The sequence below is a fragment of a genome, unplaced genomic scaffold (genome assembly GCF_019419815.1).
Source record: "Pyrus x bretschneideri cultivar Hongxiangsu unplaced genomic scaffold, Pyrus_bretschneideri_v1 Contig29, whole genome shotgun sequence".
NCBI lineage: Eukaryota > Viridiplantae > Streptophyta > Magnoliopsida > Rosales > Rosaceae > Pyrus > Pyrus x bretschneideri.
This window is the reverse complement of record NW_025999601.1, coordinates 2,172,398-2,198,953: the sequence shown is the minus strand read 5'-3', so window position 1 is coordinate 2,198,953 and position 26,556 is coordinate 2,172,398. Positions and strand designations below refer to the sequence as shown.

The 26,556-nt window shown below is 35.3% G+C and overlaps 2 protein-coding genes across 2 annotated transcripts; both read left to right on the top strand.

The window, feature by feature from the left end:
* Positions 1-9,314: 9,314 nt before the first annotated feature.
* LOC125479452 lies at positions 9,315-13,122 on the top strand. The gene is made up of 4 exons (XM_048588728.1): positions 9,315-9,436; positions 9,554-10,688; positions 11,838-12,508; positions 12,638-13,122. Exons 2-4 carry the CDS (start codon positions 9,583-9,585, stop codon positions 13,120-13,122), a joined length of 2,262 nt encoding a protein of 753 aa, XP_048444685.1. The 5' UTR covers positions 9,315-9,436; positions 9,554-9,582.
* Positions 13,123-22,443: 9,321 nt separating this feature from the next.
* On the top strand, positions 22,444-26,185 carry LOC125479451. Its single transcript, XM_048588727.1, has 4 exons — positions 22,444-22,616; positions 22,731-23,865; positions 25,009-25,679; positions 25,809-26,185. The coding sequence occupies exons 2-4, from the start codon at positions 22,760-22,762 to the stop codon at positions 26,183-26,185; spliced, it is 2,154 nt and encodes a 717-aa protein (XP_048444684.1). The 5' UTR covers positions 22,444-22,616; positions 22,731-22,759.
* Positions 26,186-26,556: the final 371 nt, after the last annotated feature.

The following is a 26,556-nucleotide window of genomic DNA, read 5'->3' as shown; positions in this document are numbered from 1 at the left end:
CTTACCATAGCTAATCTCCCACACAATTTTTGGTTCCATGCCTGTGCACATGCAGTTTTTCTAATCAATAGAATGCCTTGTAAATCTTTAAGTATGCAGTCTCCATTTTTCCAATTATTCAAAGTTCACCGTGTGCTACAATCTCTAAAAGTGTTTGGAACAGCAGTGTACCCTTACCTTAGACCTTATAAAACATCCAAATTAGGTGTCAGGACAGAACAATGTGTATTTGTGGGATATGCTCTAGGCTATAAGGGTGTGTTTTGTTATCATAGAGCTAAGAAGGTTGTTTATCTCTAGATATGTGATTCATGATGAGCAGACATTTCCTTTTTTATCAAAGTAGTACTCAAACATGTGCACCAAATGTTGCTGGACAATTGCATAGACATCATGTTGTGATAGTTCCTTATGTTTTACCAGTTCATGCTAAGAATTCACAGCTAGATTCTACTTATTCACAAAATTCCAGTAGTGAGACTTCTGTTTAAGTTCAAGTGAGTTTAGATATACAAGAATCTTCTCAGAATTCACAGGGATCCACAGGTGTTCAAGCAACCTCTCAATTACAAGATTCTCCACCCCACACTACTTTACTCTCTGCACCAACTATCAACTCTTTGTTGCCTGTCCATAACTCAGCTCAAATCGAGGTAAATATTCCTTCTAACCCATTATGATTCAAGTTTAGCAAGTTCTTCATCACAAACTAGTATCTTTAAATGAACATTTTATGCAAACTAGACTAAAGTCTGGTGCAATTCAGAGAACGGATTATAATGCATATTCTGCATGTTCTCCTTCATCTTCATTCTCTGGTGATTTTGCATTCTGTGGATATACTGCATTACTTAGTATTGTTGAAAGAGATGAACCTTCCTCATATAAAGCTATAGTTAAATGTGAAAATTGGAGAGCAACAATGGTGGATGAATTCACAACTTTACAGAAACAAGGTACATGGGTTTTAGTTCCTCCACCTTTGGACAAAAATATAATTGGTAGCAAGTGGGTATACAAAGACAAAAGAGATCAACATGGTGTGATTTCCAGGTACAAAGCAAGGCTAGTTGCTCAAGGGTTCAGTCAAGAACATAGGTTAGATTATGAAGAAACATTCAGTACTATGGTAAGGCATAGTACAATTTGACTTGTTTTAGCTCTTAATGCGTCTCAAAAATGGATTCTTAGACAACTAGATGTGAATAATGCTTTCTTCATGGGGATTTACAAGAAGAGGTGTTTATGAAGTCTTTATATGGTTTAAAACAAGCACCTAGAGCCTGGAATTCTAAGTTTACAACATATCTACCAACATTGGGCTTTGTTGTTTCAGAGTTAGATACCAATCTTTTTGTTAAAACATAAGGTGCTGATGTAGTGATACTTCTACTCTATGTAGATGATATCATTATTACTGATCTAATTCCTCACTGGTGCAACAGATTATTGATTCTTTAGGAGAGGTTTTTGATATGAAAGACATGGGTATGCTCACTTTCTTTTTGGGCTTGCAAATTACATATCCGGAAAATGAAGACCTGTTTATATCTCAGTCCAAGTATATCAAGAATTTGTTCAAAAAGGCTAGTCTAGAATCATGTAAACCTTATTCTACTCTCTGTAAGCCTCACACACAACTACTCAAAGATGAAGGCACACCATGGACAGATCCAACCAATTTTCGAAGTTTAGTATGAGCCCTTCAATATCTCACATTCACTCATCAAGACATTGCTTATTCTGTGAATTGTACTTGTCAATTTATGGCTAAATCTACAGATGTTCACTTTTCTCTTGTTAAACAGATCTTAAGTTATCTTCAAGGCACTGTAGCTTGTGGTCTCACTTACTTTGCATATTCACAAGTCGACTTAACTGTTTTCAGTGATGCAGATTGGGCATCTGATAGTAATACTAGGAGATCTACCACTGGTTATGTTGTGTTCTTAGGCCTCAATTCAATTTCATGGCAATCTAAGAAGCAAGCTGGGGTGTCCAGAAGTTCAACAGAGGCTGAGTACAAAGCCTTAGTTAATGCAACAGTAGACCTAGCTTGGATTAGACTGATTTTAAAAGATTTGCAAGTGTTTTTACCTACTCCTCCTCTGTTACATTGTGACAATATTTCCACATTGGCACTTTGTTCGAATCTTGTCTTTCATACTCGGATCAAACACTTGGAAACTAATTTTCAGTTTGTTAGGGAACGAGTGCAAAAGAGAGACTTGCAGGTTGAATACATTTCAACTAAAGACCAAGTAGCTGAAATTTTGACAAAGGGATTACATGGTTCGCTATTTCTTCATCATTACTGCAATCTCAAACTTGGTTACCCAAGTTGAGATTGAGAGGGGGTATTAACCATGTAAATGCCAAATGGCATGATTTGATGTAAGCCATGTGTTCTGTTGATGTATCATTAGATCAAAGATTGGTTAGAGAAATATTGACCATTGGATGTGAGTTAGTTAGGAGGTTACTTAGTTGTTAAGATTCCTTCTTTGTATAAATAGTGAGTTGGCTCACTTTCTATTGTAATGAACATTCTCTCTCTAGAAATACATGCAAGCTTATTCATTTGCTTCTCTCTCTAAACTCTCTCTCTACATTTTCTTGAGTTCTGTTGCCATTGTTATGAGCTGCTACTAGCTTGCTAGAGCACAATTTATGGACATGAAAGAATGCAATGTCCTTAACAGTTGGCTTCCACATTACAATCCCACAATTTTTTTTTTTTGTACTACAAATCTTTTTATTAAGAACTTCAGGTCTCATTACAGTATCTGGATTCAGAACTTCTAGTTCTTACATATAAAACACATATTTTTTTTAAAGAATTGTTATTGGCATTCTAAAAATCTCATTTTGCACTCTTTACAAATGTATTTTTTTCTCTAAATATAAAAAATTGGAGTGCAAAATAAGAATTTTGGAGTACCATAATAATTTTCTTTTCTTAATATCAAATATTAATGGACAAAGAAATGAGAATACCTAATTCTTAGCATCATTGGACCATTTCTTATCTAATTTAATGGTTAGAAAGCATTTCCTTAATTCTTATTAAAGGTTTTATTTATATGTAATTATTGCCGTGTTGAAACCACCAATTAGTCTTTTTTTGTATAAAAGTACTATGGTAAACAAATCCTATTATGAATGAACGAGAGAACTCTAGCATATATAGATCACGTATTGTAGATAAGTCAACGCCAAACAGAATTTAAACTACAATATTTATTTGTACACCTTATGGGACTAAAGCAGTCCTGAATTGGATTTAGCCAGATCCCTTCAAAATCCTCCTCTTTCTTTAGGCCACGTGAAATACCTCGAGAAATCTGTTAGGTGTTACTCCACTTACATGTACAAATGCCCACTAAGTACGACCAAGAATCATCACACATTGACTAAGAGAAAGGACAAACGACGTAGGGTACAAGGGTATGTACGCTTGTAATTAAATAAAGAACATGCACATGGAGATTCTTAAGACTTTTATAAACTGCAAATTTCTTAGGTATTGTTAGGTCACGTAAAACTAGTTTCTATTCTTGTTAGGGTCTACATTTTATATTAGCTACTTGCGTATTTTAATGATATTATCCTCGACGATATCGTGTACATATATAAATCCAATGCAAGGTCGTGCTAAGCTTTTTGGACTTGCATGCATGGTTTTTATCTCAAAAAATCTCAATGCAATCTACTGAGTAGCACTTAACCTATCATTTGTAAAGAATCAATCTTCTTACGTGAGATATTGTATTTCATCCAGAACTCTTTACAAATATGAGTTGATCAGCTTGTAAAACTAGTTAAGTTATAGTCCAACTCAATTTTTGTACATTTTTGTACATTTTGGTTACGTAGCTTCCACTAACTATATTTTTGTTTACTGTCCAAATCTGATACACCTCATTCATACATGGCTGGAGTCAAAGAAGCGTTTTTTTCTTCAAGATTCCATACTGACAACCACCAATGATGATTTTTTTTTATTTGGTCTAATATATAGGGTTTTGACCTTGGATCATATATATGAAACAATGAAAGGAGAGAATGATTTTTTTTTATTTGGTCTAATATATAGGGTTTTGACCTTGGATCATATATATGAAACAATGAAAGGAGAGAAGAGGAGGGAAGAGGAGGGGGGGGGGGGGATAAAATATGCTTGAAAGTGTCAGAAGTGGCGTATAGGTTTACTAAATTTGAGGTTAAGATCTAATCTAGTGAGAGTCAAATGCATGACGGTTAAAATAAATAAATAAATTGTCAGGGGCCATGAAAGAGGAAAGTTGTATCCATCAAGGCAATCTAACACTTACATTATTAATAATTTTTAATAGAGAGATTTATCAAGAAAGTGAAGTCATATTATTGCCAAATAGTTTCATATTTTAATCAAGTTATAAAATACTAAGAAGAAATTGATGAATATATTGGAAATTATAATAGGATGCATGCTTTACAACGTTTAAAATGAAAGCCATGATATTACAAAACTTGTCTTATTAATCACATAAAAAATGAAGAAAGATCTCAAAAATCAATAATTGATTTTAGGTTTAAGTGAGGCCAAAAATAAAAACAGAACACCATTCCATTTTTCCTATTTTAATGTGAAGGTGAAAGGTGAAGATAAGTTACTTAAATCTCAAAAATCAATAATTTGATTTTAGGTTTAAGTGAGCTACTTATGTATCTATAATTCAAATTTTTAAGCTTGTGCCAATAAAAAGAAGTGTAAATTAATTTTATATTGCTTCTCTTATTTGGCATATAAGTTTTGACCATAATTCACTCATATGTATTATTGAATCGCGTTTATCTAATGAGAAAATTCCTATTAGTTGTTATTGGTCAGATTCCTTAGAAGAGGTCATCCATTTTGCACTCTTCTTATTTGCTTCATGTCATATAATCTTCATATATGGTAGGTGATTAATTTCATCCTATTAAATTATACGGAGGAAGCTCTACCATGCCCTAATTTTTATTTTTTTTATTTTTTTATGATTACATAAGCAGATGCTTAATTTTTCAATAGATAATATAGTAGGGACACAATGCAAACTTTTTTTATTTTTTGGGGCCAATAAAAACACGGAATAAGTTTGAACAAAGATTAAAAGAACAAATAGTGTAGCTGGCTCCTCCTCTTTTCCACCTCCCAAAAAAAAACAAAGCTCCAGAGCAAGCAGGGTTTATTATAACATAATTTCCCCTTAGAAGTTTGAAAATATTCATTCTTCTTTCATCTTTATTTAGGGGAATAATTCGATAGTCCATTGTTGATCGTACAAGGTCAACCACCAATTACACGATAGTGGAGAAGAAATATTTCAATCCTAAACATATTATAATTGCCACCAGAGGTTTTTTTTTTGGTAAATATGGTTTGGTTAAAAGTGAATGAGTTCGAGTGTTTCAAATTTTTATGTTCTCTTTTTTTAGTTCGTTGGTTCGTTGGTACAGATGTTTTATGTTATCTTTTGTTTTTTTTATTTTAACCAAAGTTGAGACTGTTAGTCAATCAATACAGGTTCACCATAATAGCCGCATGTTAACCTGCTCACAAACATCAAAGCATCACAAGAGTGCCATGTGTCCAATTAGTTAGTCCTTTTTTCACAAGAGTACCATGTGCTCTAATTGCATTATTTTAAGTAATCCAATTAGTTAGTCGATTGTGTCACCCATCTATTTTTGTTTCTTCCCTAGTCTATGATTGGTTAGATCAATATCTCATTTGTTTAATTAGGTTGTCAATGGTAAGTCTTCTTGATCTCTTCCTTCTCTTTGCATCCCTATTTCAGGTAGTGGTCGGTTGCTCGATCTGTCGACTTTTATGGTTATGGTCGCTCTCTCCTTCTGTTGAGAAGAGCCTTTTGTAGCAATTATGAATTACTGGTCAATCTTGAATTTAGAGCAATGATAGTTGTTCAAATCCGAGGTGTTTCTATGATTTGTGCTCTTGGCAATGTTCTATGAGAAGAAACTCGACATTTGTTAGAGCCTTGGAGGTGACTTATACCATGGTTTTTTTACCCCATTACTGAAACATCATCAAAGGTTGGTGCAGTTTTTCCTCTTTGGTGTCATTGCGGTGGCTTAAGGGGATTCATACCGTTCGGGCTTTTTTTGTTGGTTAGATTGTGATTTGGCGTATTTTGTCCCGGCAATGGACTGTGAGGACCTCTTCATTATATCTCATAGAACAACTTCTTTGCCTAAGAACCATCGTCTTTTACAGGTTCATTAAAAAGTAATGTAAGGTTTTGTTCTCATGAGCATTATCATTTAGTTTGGTTGGATATGATTCCGTAGTTGAGGTTTTGTATTACCTTTTCATTGTGTTTGTAATCGTGAAATTGTATTTCTTCTTGATGATGTTCTACATTTTATTTGATTAATGAAATGTTTCTGAAGCTGGTTTATACGTTTACTAAATTGAGGTTAAGATCTAATCTAGTGAGAGTCAAATGCATGTCGGTTAAATTTTATTTTAAAATGTCAGGGGCGCATGCGCTTCTGTGAGATGCTTAATTAACAATTATGTCCTCCTCAGAGGAGCAGATGGTAATTAATAAGACTGATCGAAGATAATAAGATTTCTGTGTGTGTTTAGTTCTTTTTAAAGGTACCATGCATGCATGCATGTGATACGTACAATTTTCAAAGTCGAATCATGCCCTTTCATGATGTTCTACATTTTATTTGATTAATGAAATGTTTCTGATTAAAGAAAATGTTTATGATTGAGACTCGTGAATTTAATATAGGGTGGTGTTATTCACACACTCATTCTTACTTCTTACACACTTTTTTAATTTCGTGTTGTCGAATAAAATGAGTTGTAAAAGATTAATGGACAAAAATTAACAATAGTGTGTGAGTTAAAAAGAAGTGTGTAAATAACACTACCCTTAAAATACTAAACTCAAGAATATGAAGAATATGAAAACAATAAAGAATATGAAGAATATGAAGTCTTACCTTAAAATACCCTTAAAATACTAATCATCAATGTCGTCAAAATCACTAAAACAATAAAGAATATGAAGTCTTATCTCATGTGAAGCTTCTGAAACATCGATTTCGTGTTTCATTTGTCAAAAATAATTTTTCTCAATCAACATGTTTGTAGTTTCATTGGTTAGGGTTTTGTTCAATAATGGAGAGTCGAAGAGATTTTGATAGTTGAAGAAGATAAATAATACGTTAAAAGTGATTTGGGGTGTATTTAGAAATTTTTTTTTTTTTTAAACCTAATAAGGTCAAAATTATCATTGTATAGTAGGGTAAATAAATCATTTAATATTAGATTTTAATATGAGGTGCATTCAACATTTTGTGGAATGCTAATATGAAAAGTCTTTCCAATTTATCATAGGAGTTTGATTTTTATAAAATTGGATCAAGCCTAATTTTTTTGGGCCCAATGGGAAAGACTTCAGACGGAGTGAGCAAAAACACTTTTTTTCTTTACTATTATTTTTAAAAGACTTCCGTATGCAAAAGTAAATTTTGTCTGAAGGACTTCCATGTATTGATTAGGTATTTTCTCAATATAACTAGTTCATTTTCTCAACCCTTCTTCTTAACCGAAATGCTCTTTTATCATTTCCAAGCAGTAAATCTATTTTGTAGCACATTGGATGACCAGTGACCAACTTTGTCAAGATGTGAATGAGCAAACGTGTAAGCATAGCTTTCCTCGTTGCAAATGTTATGAAACCTAAAATCCCATCTTCTTCTTAATTATTCAGCTTCTGCAACTCTAATGGCAATTCACCAACAAAAATACGACTTGACCAGTTTATGCAATACAGGAAATTTCTCTCTCTCAATTCATACTTTGCCTTCTAATTTCTAATTTTCCTTGAATAAAGGGTACAAACCCATTTGGATTATCCCCACTGCAAGCAAAATTCGCAGGAATAAAGGTTTCTTGCATTCAACTTGTCAAAGTTCGGCAAAAAACCATTAACAAATTACAGCTTGCTGCAATGTACAATTAGGTATCTTCATATGGTCAAACTATATATATTTCAAATGTACATAAAGATTTGTTTAGTTATTTATGAACTAATTATCTCTATAGTACTCAATCTTTATGCCTCTCATGCACATGCATCATTCTCTGTAAACCTACGCGGCAGCTCTCGTTCACGCTGTGTATGGTGGGGGTTTGAATTTCAGGTTTAGCTTTCGCCTGTTTTGCTGAAGGAGAAAAGCTGAAAAAGGAACTTCTCTCTTATCTCTACTCATTTCCTTCATCATCAAGGTAGCTTGCATGAGTCTTATCTCTACGTTGTCTTCATTTTCCTTTGGACAAATATCAAATAAAAAATAAAACACTAACACATTAGTTTGTATCCTATAAGTTAATGTATCTAGTAGTACTTTTTATTTTTATTTTTCATAATCAAACTAGGAAGTATGAGTCGTAAATCTACATGATACAAGTTCTTTTTCATTTATTACCAACATTTGTTACTAAATGACGTGCAAATTTCCAATTTTTACTTTTTGTGAATACATAATTTTTATAACCGACTAAGACCGAAAACAAATAAAATATTGCCACATCAATTTGTATCTTATAACTTGGCGTATGCACTACTACTCCTTTTTCTTTCCTGGTTCATGAACTCCATGTGTTGACCGTCTTAAGACAAAATCAGATACCAATTTTTCTTGGGAATTGAGATTTTGACAAATTTAATCTCATTAGTTTAGATGTTCTCTGCTATGTGAATTTTTGGGGATTTGGCCAATTGGGTTTCTATAAAGTCCGTTAAACAATGATTATAGACTTCTAAGGTTCAGAATTTGAGGGCTTCGATTGTCTTGTGGGGTCTCAATGGGCAGTACATACGAGACAGACAGAGAGAGAAGGAGAGTGAGAATTTTTTGTCACATAGCAGTGCCGAAAACGCAGGAGGAGCCCTTATCTGCGGCAGCAGAGCCGGCTTTCAACGGTGCCTTAAGGGTGGAAATGTAAGAGTAGTAGTGAAAAGGGAACGCGTCTAGAAAACACTCTTCTTATAACTTAATCCTAACCGTCCGTTTTAATTATATGCGTTTTGCCCCATGTGACCCTTGCTGCATTTTCCATGGGGTGCTTCCCCTTCACTTTTCTTGTACTTTTCCTTCTATACATATACATACATATGGATACATAGATATATATATATAAACACATGACCCCTCAAAGCTTGTCAACACAATTAGGACCAGCTTACTTGAAAGCCCCTTTGGCCTCTCCTCAAAACCTTTTCTAGCTCCTTAAGGTGGTTGGTGGTGGTGAAGTCCAAGTGTTTGATGAAATTTCGTTAATAATCTCAACCTCTACTTGTTTCATAGCTAGCACTCTTAACAAGTTCAGATTTGTTGTTTTTGCTCATTTGGGTTCTTGTTTTTGGTGAGTTTCAAACTTAAATTGCTTCACAAGTTTTTTTTAGCTCAAGATCCAAGGCCGATGAACGATTTATGAATGTGTTTGTTGATGATATTTTTTTTTTTTTTTTTTTTTTTGCAGGTGTGAGATTGATTTGGACTTGAACTCAAATGATGGAAATGCCTCGAAATTCGAACACAAGAAGTGCGGACTGCTTGGAAGGAATGCTAAATGATTATGTGGGAGGGAAGGCCAAGTTGAAGGCTCATAAGAGTACTTCTTCTAGGCTTGTAACTGCTCTCACTTGTCTCCAATTTGCCTTTGCAGTTTATGCAACATTCCTTCTTTACTACATGAGCCCTTCGATCGATTTACGAACCAAACCAGACTTTGCATGGGCTACCAAGATTGCACAACAATGGAAACACTATATAATCCAACCCCACATTCTCAACCACTATCAAGAATCCGCTTCTCTTGTTCAAACCGAAAGCCTTCCAATCATGCCCTCGCTAGTTTGCGAGCATGAGAAGATTGATTTCATGCAGAAGAAGTCCAACGATGCCCAGATGATCAAGCTTAAGACAGAGCTTTACCATGAGGTTTTGGACTTTCAGAGCAAATCCATCGGCACGGAAACTCTTGCTCAGTTGATGGCAATGAAATCGAAGTGGGATTTGAAGGGCCCCAACAGACCAAAAGTCACAGTGATCTTAAACCACTTCAAGAGAAAAACACTTTGTGCTCAGCTGGACACCTTGCTTCAACAAACCCTTCCCTTCCACCACGTTTGGGTGCTTTCATTTGGGAGCCCAAATGAGCTTTCGTTGAAGAGAATTGTCGAAAGCTACAACGATTCAAGGATAAGCTTCATAAGTTCAAGCTATGACTTCAAGTACTATGGAAGGTTCCAAATGGCTCTGCAAACCGAAGCCGATCTTGTGTACATTCTTGATGATGACATGATTCCTGGGAAGAAAATGCTGCAGATTTTGTCACATGTAGCGGGAACGGAGAAGTACAAGAATGCGGTTTTGGGAAGCATAGGGAGAATTCTGCCATTCAGGCAGAAGGATTTTACCTTTCCAAGCTACAGAAAGTTCAGGTCTAAGGAGGCAGGGCTTTATTTGCCTGACCCTGCTTATGATATCACACTGGATAAAATTGTGCAGGTGGACTTCCTTTCCAGTTCTTGGTTCTTGTCTGCAGAGCATATCAAGACACTTTTCATCGAGAAACCCTTCACCTTTTCGACTGGCGAAGATCTACACCTCAGGTACATTTTTGACTGCTTTTCATCTGTTTTTTACAAAGCCATAATATTAACTGCTCCAATATACAGGGCGAGCACACTGCTCTACCCAACTGAACTAACCCGCTTGGTTATTTTCATCTTAGTAGAGAAGTTTTTACCTTGATGCAGGTTTATATTCTTAATTACTACAGAAAATTACTGTTAAATTTGCACGAAATGTTGTTAATTTCAGCCAAGTAGCCAGCACTTCTAAGTATTTAAATCAGAAATTTGATTGGCTTAGCTGGAAATTTTAAACTCAAATCCTATTAGTCATCATATGTTTAAAAAATCAAATTAATTCAGGCATACTTTAGAAAATTGATTTGGAATAAACTGTGAACACAAAGTGTATTTGGCCATTTCAAGTTTTAATTCCGCACTTAAATCAGATTTTCTTTCTAATGGGGATTAATTTGTGTGAAGGAATATAAACACTATTGCTCTAATAATGTGGTCAACTTGTCTGTTGTGGATGTGCATATTAATTATTTTATTTTAATATTTGGTATTTTTGTTTCCTTGTTCCACTAATTGATGTTCTGCATCCGCTTGCTTGTGTCTTGTACTTTACTTACTCCCACTTGCGCATGTCGAAATTTTCCAGATTCCCCTTTGCATTGTGGGATTATTATTTCATTGCATTTGGCTTGGGAGGACATTGCCAACTACAGCAGTCGATTCTTTTGAATTAGGCTGACCAAACTAACAACTAAAATTTCAAATTTTTCCTGCAAAAACATTGGAACATTGGTTACAAGTTAAACTCTGAATATAATTAAGGAGTTTTTGTGGCGCCAAGTCTAGAGTAATGGGTTAGTAACTACGTAGGGCATTAAGGTGACTGGTCGTATATGGAGGGCAGCCCTGTAGAATAGTTCACACACTAAAGCATTTATTTGTGGCTAGAAGTCAGAATTTTGTAATACAAGAATGACGAAAAGAGGTAGTTAGATTTTCATCCTTCGACAAAATTGAATTTCGATCAAACCCAAGTGTTAAAATTTTACTGTTTTCAGAATTTTTTCTGAGTAATCTGTTATCAACCGGATATACAATTCTCAAATTGGATTATATTTAGCCATTTGGAATAGTTTCTGATGGTTACTTTTTATTTTGGTGAAAATGCAGCTATCAGCTTCAAAAGTACAGAAATGCAGGATCATTTGTTCTTCCAGTTGACTCAAATGATAAGGAAACTTGGGGCGACAGTGAACATAGGCTTGCTTATGTGTCCGAAACCACTGTAATTTTCAAAGATATCGTTCAAGTCCGAGATGATCAATGGTGGAAAGCACTATCTACTGGTTATATCACTCAGTGGGCTGCAATGTATCCTCAAAAGGTTGATGCTCTCTTTTATGCTCATTCGGTTGATGAAGTTAAGGCACTTGCACCCCTTCTTGAGAAATTCAGGTCTACCGTTGGCAAGAAAGCTTACATCGCTGTCTCGGGCGGAAGTTACTGCACTTGTGAAGATGCAGCAACTGCTCTCAAGTGGCCTATATTGGTCTGTAGAGAGAGAAGGTTTAAGATATTCGATTTGGCTGTGGGAGCTCTCTCGGGAGTGTCAAACTCGGAGGTGGTAGTGCTGCAAGGAGTGTATGCTAGCATGAAAGGATTGATCAAGATTCACAACCCAAGTGTAGTGATCACAGTGGCTGACATTGATCCTAATGTGAAGAAAGCATTGAAAATGGCGACAGAAACAAATACGAATGCTACAACATTGGTTCTTTTACCGAGGCCTTCGATTTCTAAGGTTCTTTGGATGGCTGATCTTAGAACAACAGCACTGCCAAGTAAGATAAATTGATAGCTTTTAACTCCAATTAAGATAACAAATTTGCTTCAAAATGTATCACTAACTTTCCGTACCATTTCATACTTTCTTTTAGCATGTATCTAACCTACGAATTTCTCGAATGCAGATTGGAACCGAATGCGGATATCCATCAACATCATCACCCAAAACAGAGTTCACTCACTTACAAGGCTGCTCAAATCTCTCAGTGATGCCTACTATCTTGGTGATGAGGTACCTATCAGCTTTAACATGGACAGTAAAGTGGATGAGGCAACTATTAGACTAGTAAGCTCCTTTGACTGGGCTCATGGCCCGAAAACCCTCAAAAGACGAATCATCCAAGGAGGGCTTATTCGAGCTGTCAGCGAGAGTTGGTACCCTTCATCTGACGATGATTTTGGTCTGTTACTCGAGGATGATATTGAAGTCTCTCCTTATTACTACCTATGGATCAAATACGCCCTCTTAGCTTATCACTATGACCCCCAAGCTGTTGTTAAATTTTTCCAATTTGATAGTGGTGGTGCATATATGAGTTTGGCTTTTAAAAGGTTTCTAAGCTCACACGGTGCACTTGATTTCATGCCCATATACTCCCTAACAGAATGACACTGCTGAAAGGAAACACAAGCATATATTAGAAACTATAGTTACCTTGCTTACCATAGCTAATCTCCCACACAATTTTTGGTTCCATGCCTGTGCACATGCAGTTTTTCTAATCAATAGAATGCCTTGTAAATCTTTAAGTATGCAGTCTCCATTTTTCCAATTATTCAAAGTTCACCATGTGTTACAATCTCTAAAAGTGTTTGGAACAGCAGTGTACCCTTACCTTAGACCTTATAAAACATCCAAATTAGGTGTCAGGACAGAACAATGTGTATTTGTGGGATATGCTCTAGGCTATAAGGGTGTGTTTTGTTATCATAGAGCTAAGAAGGTTGTTTATCTCTAGATATGTGATTCATGATGAGCAGACATTTCCTTTTTTATCAAAGTAGTACTCAAACATGTGCACCAAATGTTGCTGGACAATTGCATAGACATCATGTTGTGATAGTTCCTTATGTTTTACCAGTTCATGCTAAGAATTCACAGCTAGATTCTACTTATTCACAAAATTCCAGTAGTGAGACTTCTGTTTAAGTTCAAGTGAGTTTAGATATACAAGAATCTTCTCAGAATTCACAGGGATCCACAGGTGTTCAAGCAACCTCTCAATTACAAGATTCTCCACCCCACACTACTTTACTCTCTGCACCAACTATCAACTCTTTGTTGCCTGTCCATAACTCAGCTCAAATCGAGGTAAATATTCCTTCTAACCCATTATGATTCAAGTTTAGCAAGTTCTTCATCACAAACTAGTATCTTTAAATGAACATTTTATGCAAACTAGACTAAAGTCTGGTGCAATTCAGAGAACGGATTATAATGCATATTCTGCATGTTCTCCTTCATCTTCATTCTCTGGTGATTTTGCATTCTGTGGATATACTGCATTACTTAGTATTGTTGAAAGAGATGAACCTTCCTCATATAAAGCTATAGTTAAATGTGAAAATTGGAGAGCAACAATGGTGGATGAATTCACAACTTTACAGAAACAAGGTACATGGGTTTTAGTTCCTCCACCTTTGGACAAAAATATAATTGGTAGCAAGTGGGTATACAAAGACAAAAGAGATCAACATGGTGTGATTTCCAGGTACAAAGCAAGGCTAGTTGCTCAAGGGTTCAGTCAAGAACATAGGTTAGATTATGAAGAAACATTCATTACTATGGTAAGGCATAGTACAATTCGACTTGTTTTAGCTCTTGATGCGTCTCAAAAATGGATTCTTAGACAACTAGATGTGAATAATGCTTTCTTCATGGGGATTTACAAGAAGAGGTGTTTATGAAGCAACCACAAGGTTTCCAAGACTCTGAGCATCCTGATTATGTTTGTAAGTTAATGAAGTCTTTATATGGTTTAAAACAAGCACCTAGAGCCTGGAATTCTAAGTTTACAACATATCTACCAACATTGGGCTTTGTTGTTTCAGAGTTAGATACCAATCTTTTTGTTAAAACACAAGGTGCTGATGTAGTGATACTTCTACTCTGTGTAGATGATATCATTATTACTGATCTAATTCCTCACTGGTGCAACAGATTATTGATTCTTTAGGAGAGGTTTTTGATATGAAAGACATGGGTATGCTCACTTTCTTTTTGGGCTTGCAAATTACATATCCGGAAAATGAAGACCTGTTTATATCTCAGTCCAAGTATATCAAGAATTTGTTCAAAAAGGCTAGTCTAGAATCATGTAAACCTTATTCTACTCTCTGTAAGCCTCACACACAACTACTCAAAGATGAAGGCACACCATGGACAGATCCAACCAATTTTCGAAGTTTAGTATGAGCCCTTCAATATCTCACATTCACTCATCAAGACATTGCTTATTCTGTGAATTGTACTTGTCAATTTATGGCTAAATCTACAGATGTTCACTTTTCTCTTGTTAAACAGATCTTAAGTTATCTTCAAGGCACTGTAGCTTGTGGTCTCACTTACTTTGCATATTCACAAGTCGACTTAACTGTTTTCAGTGATGCAGATTGGGCATCTGATAGTAATACTAGGAGATCTACCACTGGTTATGTTGTGTTCTTAGGCCTCAATTCAATTTCATGGCAATCTAAGAAGCAAGCTGGGGTGTCCAGAAGTTCAACAGAGGCTGAGTACAAAGCCTTAGTTAATGCAACAGTAGACCTAGCTTGGATTAGACTGATTTTAAAAGATTTGCAAGTGTTTTTACCTACTCCTCCTCTGTTACATTGTGACAATATTTCCACATTGGCACTTTGTTCGAATCTTGTCTTTCATACTCGGATCAAACACTTGGAAACTAATTTTCAGTTTGTTAGGGAACGAGTGCAAAAGAGAGACTTGCAGGTTGAATACATTTCAACTAAAGACCAAGTAGCTGAAATTTTGACAAAGGGATTACATGGTTCGCTATTTCTTCATCATTACTGCAATCTCAAACTTGGTTACCCAAGTTGAGATTGAGAGGGGGTATTAACCATGTAAATGCCAAATGGCATGATTTGATGTAAGCCATGTGTTCTGTTGATGTATCATTAGATCAAAGATTGGTTAGAGAAATATTGACCATTGGATGTGAGTTAGTTAGGAGGTTACTTAGTTGTTAAGATTCCTTCTTTGTATAAATAGTGAGTTGGCTCACTTTCTATTGTAATGAACATTCTCTCTCTAGAAATACATGCAAGCTTATTCATTTGCTTCTCTCTCTAAACTCTCTCTCTACATTTTCTTGAGTTCTGTTGCCATTGTTATGAGCTGCTACTAGCTTGCTAGAGCACAATTTATGGACATGAAAGAATGCAATGTCCTTAACAGTTGGCTTCCACATTACAATCCCACAATTTTTTTTTTTTGTACTACAAATCTTTTTATTAAGAACTTCAGGTCTCATTACAGTATCTGGATTCAGAACTTCTAGTTCTTACATATAAAACACATATTTTTTTAAAGAATTGTTATTGGCATTCTAAAAATCTCATTTTGCACTCTTTACAAATGTATTTTTTTCTCTAAATATAAAAAATTGGAGTGCAAAATAAGAATTTTGGAGTACCATAATAATTTTCTTTTCTTAATATCAAATATTAATGGACAAAGAAATGAGAATACCTAATTCTTAGCATCATTGGACCATTTCTTATCTAATTTAATGGTTAGAAAGCATTTCCTTAATTCTTATTAAAGGTTTTATTTATATGTAATTATTGCCGTGTTGAAACCACCAATTAGTCTTTTTTGTATAAAAGTACTATGGTAACAAATCCTATTATGAATGAACGAGAGAACTCTAGCATATATAGATCACGTATTGTAGATAAGTCAACGCCAAACAGAATTTAAACTACAATATTTATTTGTACACCTTATGGGACTAAAGCAGTCCTGAATTGGATTTAGCCAGATCCCTTCAAAAATCCTCCTCTTTCTTTAGGCCACGTGAAATACCTCGAGAAATCTGTTAGGTGTTACTCCACTTACATGTACAAATGCCCACTAAGTACGACCAAGAATCATCACACATTGACTAAGAGAAAGGACAAACGACGTAGGGTACAAGGGTATGTACGCTTGTAATTAAATAAGAAACATGCACATGGAGATTCTTAAGACTTTTATAAACTGCAAATTTCTTAGGTATTGTTAGGTCACGTAAAACTAGTTTCTATTCTGTTAGGGTCTACATTTTATATTAGCTACTTGCGTATTTTAATGATATTATCCTCGACGATATCGTGTACATATATAAATCCAATGCAAGGTCGTGCTAAGCTTTTTGGACTTGCATGCATGGTTTTATCTCAAAAATCTCAATGCAATCTACTGAGTAGCACTTAACCTATCATTTGTAAAGAATCAATCTTCTTACGTGAGATATTGTATTTCATCAGAACTCTTTACAAATATGAGTTGATCAGCTTGTAAAACTAGTTAAGTTATAGTCCAACTCAATTTTTGTACATTTTTGTACATTTTGGTTACGTAGCTTCCACTAACTATATTTTGTTTACTGTCCAAATCTGATACACCTCATTCATACATGGCTGGAGTCAAAGAAGCGTTTTTTTTTCTTCAAGATTCCATACTGACAACCACCAATGATGATTTTTTTTTTATTTGGTCTAATATATAGGGTTTTGACCTTGGATCATATATATGAAACAATGAAGGAGAGAATGATTTTTTTTTATTTGGTCTAATATATAGGGTTTTGACCTTGGATCATATATATGAAACAATGAAAGGAGAGAAGAGGAGGGAAGAGGAGGGGGGGGGGGGGATAAAATATGCTTGAAAGTGTCAGAAGTGGCGTATAGGTTTACTAAATTGAGGTTAAGATCTAATCTAGTGAGAGTCAAATGCATGACGGTTTAAAATAAATAAATAAATTGTCAGGGGCCATGAAAGAGGAAAGTTGTATCCATCAAGGCAATCTAACACTTACATTATTATAATTTTTAATAGAGAGATTTATCAAGAAAGTGAAGTCATATTATTGCCAAATAGTTTCATATTTTAATCAAGTTATAAAATACTAAGAAGAAATTGATGAATATATTGGAAATTATAATAGGATGCATGCTTTACAACGTTTAAAATGAAGCCATGATATTACAAACTTGTCTTATTAATCACATAAAAAATGAAGAAAGATCTCAAAAATCAATAATTGATTTTAGGTTTAAGTGAGGCCAAAAATAAAAACAGAACACCATTCCATTTTTCCTATTTTAATGTGAAGGTGGAAAGGTGAAGATAAGTTACTTAAATCTCAAAAATCAATAATTTGATTTTAGGTTTTAAGTGAGCTACTTATGTATCTATAATTCAAATTTTTAAGCTTGTGCCAATAAAAGAAGTGTAAATTAATTTTATATTGCTTCTCTTATTTGGCATATAAGTTTTGACCATAATTCACTCATATGTATTATTGAATCGCGTTATCTAATGAGAAATTCCTATTAGTTGTTATTGGTCAGATTCCTTAGAAGAGGTCATCCATTTTGCACTCTTCTTATTGCTTCATGTCATATAATCTTCATATATGGTAGGTGATTAATTTCATCCTATTAAATTATACGGAGGAAGCTCTACCATGCCCTAATTTTTATTTTTTTTATTTTTTATGATTACATAAGCAGATGTTTAATTTTTCAATAGATAACATAGTAGGGACACAATGCAAACTTTTTTTATTTTTTTGGCCAATAAAAACACGGAATAAGTTTGAACAAAGAGGAAAAGAACAAATAGTCTAGCTGGCCCTCCTCCCCCAACCCTTCTCTCTCTTCCACCTCCCAAAAAAAAAAAAAAAAAAAAAAAAAACAAAGCTCCAGAGCAAGCAGGGTTTATTATAACATAATTTCCCTAACTTTGAAGTTTGAAAATATTCATTCTTCTTTCATCTTTATTTAGGGGAATAATTCGATAGTCCATTGTTGATCGTACAAGGTCAACCACCAATTACACGATAGTGGAGAAGAAATATTTCAATCCTAAACATATTATAATTGCCACCAGAGGTGTTTTTTTTGGTAAATATGGTTTGGTTAAAAGTGAATGAGTTCGAGTGTTTCAAATTTTTATGTTCTCTTTTTTTAGTTCGTTGGTTCGTTGGTACAGATGTTTTATGTTATCTTTTGTTTTTTTTATTTTAACCAAAGTTGAGACTGTTAGTCAATCATACAGGTTCACCATAATAGCCGCATGTTAACTGCTCACAAACATCAAAGCATCAAAGAGTGCCATGTGTCCAATTAGTTAGTCCTTTTTTCACAAGATACCATGTGCTCTAATTGCATTATTTTAAGTAATCCAATTAGTTAGTCGATTGTGTCACCCATCTATTTTTGTTTCTTTCCCTAGTCTATGATTGGTTAGATCAATATCTCATTTGTTTAATTAGGTTGTCAATGGTAAGTCTTTCTTGATCTCTTCCTTCTCTTTGCATCCCTATTTAGGTAGTGGTGTTGCTCGATCTGTCGACTTTTATGGTTATGGTCGCTCTCTCCTTCTGTTGAGAAGAGCCTTTTGTAGCAATTATGATTACTGGTCAATCTTGAATTTAGAGCAATGATAGTTGTTCAAATCCGAGGTGTTTCTATGATTTGGTCTTGGCAATGTTCTATGAGAAGAAACTCGACATTTGTTAGAACTTGGAGGTGACTTATACCATGGTTTTTTTACCCCATTACTGAAACATCATCAAAGGTTGGTGCAGTTTTTCCTCTTTGGTGTCATTGCGGTGGCTTAAGGGGGATTCATACCGTTCGGGCTTTTTTGTTGGTTAGATTGTGATTTGGCGTATTTTTTCCGGCAATGGACTGTGAGGACCTCTTCATTATATCTCATAGAACGACTTCTTTGCCTAAGAAGCATCGTCTTTTACAGGTTCATTAAAAAGTAATGTAAGGTTTTGTTTCATGAGCATTATCATTTAGTTTGGTTGGATATGATTCGTAGTGAGGTTTTGTATTACCTTTCCATTGTGTTTGTAATCGTGTGAAATTGTATTTCTTGATGATGTTCTACATTTTATTTGATTCATGAAATGTTTCTGAAGCTGGTTTATACGTTTACTAAATGAGGTTACGATCTAATCTAGTGAGAGTCAAATGCATGTCGGTTAAATTTTATTTTAAAATGTCAGGGCGCATGCGCTTCTGTGAGATGCTTAATTAACAATTATGTCCTCCTCAGAGCAGCAGATGGTAATTAAAGACTGATCGAAGATAATAGATTTCTGTGTGTGTTTAGTTCTTTTTAAAGGGACCATGCATGCATGTGATACGTACAATTTTCAAAGTCGAATCATGCCCTTCATGATGTTCTACAGTTTATTTGATTAATGAAATGTTTCTGATTAAAGAAAATGTTTATGATTGAGACTCGTGAATTTAATATAGGGTGGTGTTATTCACACACTCATTCTTACTTCTTACACACTTTTTTAATTTCGTGTTGTCGAATAAAATGAGTTGTAAAAGATTAATGGACAAAATAACAATAGTGTGTGAGTTAAAAAGAAGTGTGTAAATAACACTACCCTTAAAATACTAAACTCAAGAATATGAAGAATATGAAAACAATAAAGAATATGAAGAATATGAAGTCTTACCTTAAAATACCCTTAAAATACTAATCATCAATGTCGTCAAAATCACTAAAACAATAAAGAATATGAAGTCTTACCTCATGTGAAGCTTCTGAAACATCGATTTCGTGTTTTATTTGTCAAAAATAATTTTTCTCAATCAACATGTTTGTAGTTTCATTGGTTAGGGTTTTGTTCATAATGGAGAGTCGAAGGATTTTGATAGTTGAAGAAGATAAATAATACGTTAAAAGTGATTTGGAGTGTATTTAGAAATTTTTTTTTTTTTAAACCTAATAAGGTCAAAATTATCATTGTATAGTAGGGTAAATAAATCATTTAATATTAGATTTTAATATGAGGTGCATTCAACATTTTGTGGAATGCTAATATGAAAAGTCTTTCCAATTTATCATGAGTTGATTTTTATAAAATTGGATCAAGCCTAATTTTTTTGGGCCCAATGGGAAGACTTCAGACGGAGTGAGCAAAACACTTTTTTTCTTTACTATTATTTTAAAAGACTTCCGTATGCAAAGTAAATTTGTCTGAAGGACTTCCATGTATTGATTAGGTATTTTCTCAATATAACTAGTTCATTTTCTCAACCCTTCTTCTTAACCGAAATGCTCTTTTATCATTTCCAAGCAGTAAATCTATTTGTAGCACATTGGATGACCAGTGACCAACTTTGTCAAGATGTGAATGAGCAAACGTGTAAGCATAGCTTTCCTCGTTGCAAATGTTATGAAACCTAAAATCCCATCTTCTTCTTAATTATTCAGCTTCTGCAACTCTAATGGCAATTCACCAACAAAAATACGACTTGACCAGTTTATGCAATACAGGAAATTTCTCTTCTCAATTCATACTTTGCCTTCTAATTTCTAATTTTCTTGAATAAAGGGTACAAACCCATTTGGATTATCCCCACTGCAAGCAAAATTCGCAGGAATAAAGGTTTCTTGCATTCAACTTGTCAAAGTTCGGCCAAAAAACCATTAACAAATTACAGCTTGCTGCAATGTACAATTAGGTATCTTCATATGGTCAAACTATATATATTTCAAATGTACATAAAGATTTGTTTAGTTATTTATGAACTAATTATCTCTATAGTACTCAATCTTTATGCCTCTCATGCACATGCATCATTCTCTGTAAACCTACGCGGCAGCTCTCGTTCACGCTGTGTATGGTGGGGTGTGAATTTCAGGTTTAGCTTTCGCCTGTTTTGCTGAAGGAGAAAAGCTGAAAAAGGAACTTCTCTCTTATCTCTATTTCCTTCATCATCAAGGTAGCTTGCATGAGTCTTATCTCTACGTTGTCTTCATTTTCCTTTGGACAAATATCAAATAAAAAATAAAACACTAACACATTAGTTTGTATCCTATAAGTTAATGTATCTAGTAGTACTTTTTTTTTATTTTTCATAATCAAACTAGGAAGTATGAGTCAGTAAATCTACATGATACAAGTTCTTTTTCATTTATTACCAACATTTGTTACTAAATGACGTGCAAATTTCCAATTTTTACTTTTTGTGAATACATAATTTTTATAACCGACTAAGACCGAAAACAAATAAAATATTGCCACATCAATTTGTATCTTATAACTTGGCGTATGCACTACTACTCCTTTTTCTTTCCTGGTTCATGAACTCCATGTGTTGACCGTCTTAAGACAAAATCAGATACCAATTTTTCTTGGGAATTGAGATTTTGACAAATTTAATTTTTGGGGATTTGGCCAATTGGGTTTCTATAAAGTCCGTTAAACAATGATTATAGATTTCTAAGGTTCAGAATTTGAGGGCTTCGATTGTCTTGTGGGGTCTCAGGCAGTACATATGAGACAGACAGAGAGAGAAGGAGAGTGAGAATTTTTTGTCACATAGCAGTGCCGAAAACGCAGGAGGAGCCCTTATCTGCGGCAGCAGAGCCCGCTTTCAACGGTGCCTTAAGGGTGGAAATGTACGAGTAGTAGTGAAAAGCGAACGCGTCTAAAAAAAACTCTTCTTATAACTTAATCCTAACCGTCCGTTTTAATTATATGCGTTTTGCCCATGTGACCCTTGCTGCATTTTCCATGGGGTGCTTCCCCTTCACTTTTCTTGTACTTTTCCTTCTATACATATACATACATATGGATACATAGATATATATATATATATATATATATATATAAACACATGACCCCTCAAAGCTTGTCAACACAATTAGGACCAGCTTACTTGAAAGCCCTTTTGGCCTCTCCTCAAAACCTTTTCTCCTTAAGGGGTTGGTGGTGGTGAAGTCCAAGTGTTTGATGAAATTTCGTTAATAATCTCAACCTCTACTTGTTTCATAGCTAGCACTCTTAACAAGTTCAGATTTGTTGTTTTTGCTCATTTGGGTTCTTGTTTTTGGTGAGTTTCAAACTTAAATTGCTTCACAAGTTTTTTTAGCTCAAGATCCTAGGCCGATGAACGATTTATGAATGTGTTTGTTGATGATTTTTTTTTTTTTTTTTTTTTTTGCAGGTGTGAGATTGATTTGGACTTGAACTCAAATGATGGAAATGCCTCGAAATTCGAACACAAGAAGTGCGGACTGCTTGGAAGGAATGCTAAATGATTATGTGGGAGGGAAGGCCAAGTTGAAGGCTCATAAGAGTACTTCTTCTAGGCTTGTAACTGCTCTCACTTGTCTCCAATTTGCCTTTGCAGTTTATGCAACATTCCTTCTTTACTACATGAGCCCTTCGATCGATTTACGAACCAAACCAGACTTTGCATGGGCTACCAAGATTGCACAACAATGGAAACACTATATAATCCAACCCCACATTCTCAACCACTATCAAGAATCCGCTTCTCTTGTTCAAACCGAAAGCCTTCCAATCATGCCCTCGCTAGTTTGCGAGCATGAGAAGATTGATTTCATGCAGAAGAAGTCCAACGATGCCCAGATGATCAAGCTTAAGACAGAGCTTTACCATGAGGTTTTGGACTTTCAGAGCAAATCCATCGGCACGGAAACTCTTGCTCAGTTGATGGCAATGAAATCGAAGTGGGATTTGAAGGGCCCCAACAGACCAAAAGTCACAGTGATCTTAAACCACTTCAAGAGAAAAACACTTTGTGCTCAGCTGGACACCTTGCTTCAACAAACCCTTCCCTTCCACCACGTTTGGGTGCTTTCATTTGGGAGCCCAAATGAGCTTTCGTTGAAGAGAATTGTCGAAAGCTACAACGATTCAAGGATAAGCTTCATAAGTTCAAGCTATGACTTCAAGTACTATGGAAGGTTCCAAATGGCTCTGCAAACCGACGCCGATCTTGTGTACATTCTTGATGATGACATGATTCCTGGGAAGAAAATGCTGCAGATTTTGTCACATGTAGCGGGAACGGAGAAGTACAAGAATGCGGTTTTGGGAAGCATAGGGAGAATTCTGCCATTCAGGCAGAAGGATTTTACCTTTCCAAGCTACAGAAAGTTCAGGTCTAAGGAGGCAGGGCTTTATTTGCCTGACCCTGCTTATGATATCACACTGGATAAAATTGTGCAGGTGGACTTCCTTTCCAGTTCTTGGTTCTTGTCTGCAGAGCATATCAAGACACTTTTCATCGAGAAACCCTTCACCTTTTCGACTGGCGAAGATCTACACCTCAGGTACATTTTTGACTGCTTTTCATCTGTTTTTTACAAAGCCATAATATTAACTGCTCCAATATACAGGGCGAGCACACTGCTCTACCCAACTGAACTAACCCGCTTGGTTATTTTCATCTTAGTAGAGAAGTTTTTACCTTGATGCAGGCTTATATTCTTAATTACTACAGAAAATTACTGTTAAATTTGCACGAAATGTTGTTAATTTCAGCCAAGTAGCCAGCACTTCTAAGTATTTAAATCAGAAATTTGATTGGCTTAGCTGGAAATTTTAAACTCAAATCCTATTAGTCATCATATGTTTAAAAAATCAAATTAATTCAGGCATACTTTACAAATTGATTTGGAATAAACTGTGAACACAAAGTGTATTTGGCCATTTCAAGTTTTAATTCCGCACTTAAATCAGATTTTCTTTCTAATGGGGATTAATTTGTGTGAAGGAATATAAACACTATTGCTCTAATAATGTGGTCAACTTGTCTGTTGTGGATGTGCATATTAATTATTTTTAATATTTGGTATTTTTGTTTCCTTGTTCCACTAATTGATGTTCTGCATCCGCTTGCTTGTGTCTTTGTACTTTACTTACTCCCACTTGCGCATGTCGAAATTTCCAGATCCCCTTTGCATTGTGGGATTATTATTTCATTGCATTTGGCTTGGGAGGACATTGCCAACTACAGCAGTCGATTCTTTTGAATTAGGCTGACCAAACTAACAACTAAAATTTCAAATTTTTCCTGCAAAAACATTGGAACATTGGTTACAAGTTAAACTCTGAATATAATTAAGGAGTTTTTGTGGCGCCAAGTCTAGAGTAATGGGTTAGTAACTACGTAGGGCATTAAGGTGACTGGTCGTATATGGAGGGCAGCCCTGTAGAATAGTTCACACACTAAAGCATTTATTTGTGGCTAGAAGTCAGAATTTTGTAATACAAGAATGACGAAAAGAGGTAGTTAGATTTTCATCCTTCGACAAAATTGAATTTCGATCAAACCCAAGTGTTAAAATTTTACTGTTTTCAGAATTTTTTCTGAGTAATCTGTTATCAACCGGATATACAATTCTCAAATTGGATTATATTTAGCCATTTGGAATAGTTTCTGATGGTTACTTTTTATTTTGGTGAAAATGCAGCTATCAGCTTCAAAAGTACAGAAATGCAGGATCATTTGTTCTTCCAGTTGACTCAAATGATAAGGAAACTTGGGGCGACAGTGAACATAGGCTTGCTTATGTGTCCGAAACCACTGTAATTTTCAAAGATATCGTTCAAGTCCGAGATGATCAATGGTGGAAAGCACTATCTACTGGTTATATCACTCAGTGGGCTGCAATGTATCCTCAAAAGGTTGATGCTCTCTTTTATGCTCATTCGGTTGATGAAGTTAAGGCACTTGCACCCCTTCTTGAGAAATTCAGGTCTACCGTTGGCAAGAAAGCTTACATCGCTGTCTCGGGCGGAAGTTACTGCACTTGTGAAGATGCAGCAACTGCTCTCAAGTGGCCTATATTGGTCTGTAGAGAGAGAAGGTTTAAGATATTCGATTTGGCTGTGGGAGCTCTCTCGGGAGTGTCAAACTCGGAGGTGGTAGTGCTGCAAGGAGTGTATGCTAGCATGAAAGGATTGATCAAGATTCACAACCCAAGTGTAGTGATCACAGTGGCTGACATTGATCCTAATGTGAAGAAAGCATTGAAAATGGCGACAGAAACAAATACGAATGCTACAACATTGGTTCTTTTACCGAGGCCTTCGATTTCTAAGGTTCTTTGGATGGCTGATCTTAGAACAACAGCACTGCCAAGTAAGATAAATTGATAGCTTTTAACTCCAATTAAGATAACAAATTTGCTTCAAAATGTATCACTAACTTTCCGTACCATTTCATACTTTCTTTTAGCATGTATCTAACCTACGAATTTCTCGAATGCAGATTGGAACCGAATGCGGATATCCATCAACATCATCACCCAAAACAGAGTTCACTCACTTACAAGGCTGCTCAAATCTCTCAGTGATGCCTACTATCTTGGTGATGAGGTACCTATCAGCTTTAACATGGACAGTAAAGTGGATGAGGCAACTATTAGACTAGTAAGCTCCTTTGACTGGGCTCATGGCCCGAAAACCCTCAAAAGACGAATCATCCAAGGAGGGCTTATTCGAGCTGTCAGCGAGAGTTGGTACCCCTCATCTGACGATGATTTTGGTCTGTTACTCGAGGATGATATTGAAAGTCTCTCTTATTACTACCTATGGATCAAATACGCCCTCTTAGCTTATCACTATGACCCCCCAAGCTGTTGTTAAATTTTTTCCAATTTGATAGTGGTGGTGCATATATGAGTTTGGCTTTTAAAAAGGTTTCTAAGCTCACACGGTGCACTTGATTTCATGCCCATATACTCCCTAACAGAATGACACTGCTGAAAGGAAACACAAGCATATATTAGAAACTATAGTTACCTTGCTTACCATAGCTAATCTCCACACAATTTTTGGTTCCATGCCTGTGCACATGCAGTTTTGCTAATCAATAGAATGCCTTGTAAATCTTTAAGTATGCAGTCTCCATTTTTCCAATTATTCAAAGTTCACCATGTGTTACAATCTCTAAAAGTGTTTGGAACAGCAGTGTACCCTTACCTTAGACCTTATAAACATCCAAATTAGGTGTCAGG

Bases quoted from the DNA above. Each gene is read 5' to 3' on its own strand.
- LOC125479452 (XM_048588728.1), top strand. From the start codon at position 9,583: ATGATGGAAATGCCTCGAAATTCGAACACAAGAAGTGCGGACTGCTTG. The intron at 10,689-11,837 runs GTACATTTTTGA...GTGAAAATGCAG, and splicing joins GGCGAAGATCTACACCTCAG to CTATCAGCTTCAAAAGTACA. The intron at 12,509-12,637 runs GTAAGATAAATT...TCTCGAATGCAG, and splicing joins TAGAACAACAGCACTGCCAA to ATTGGAACCGAATGCGGATA.
- LOC125479451 (XM_048588727.1), top strand. From the start codon at position 22,760: ATGATGGAAATGCCTCGAAATTCGAACACAAGAAGTGCGGACTGCTTG. The intron at 23,866-25,008 runs GTACATTTTTGA...GTGAAAATGCAG, and splicing joins GGCGAAGATCTACACCTCAG to CTATCAGCTTCAAAAGTACA. The intron at 25,680-25,808 runs GTAAGATAAATT...TCTCGAATGCAG, and splicing joins TAGAACAACAGCACTGCCAA to ATTGGAACCGAATGCGGATA.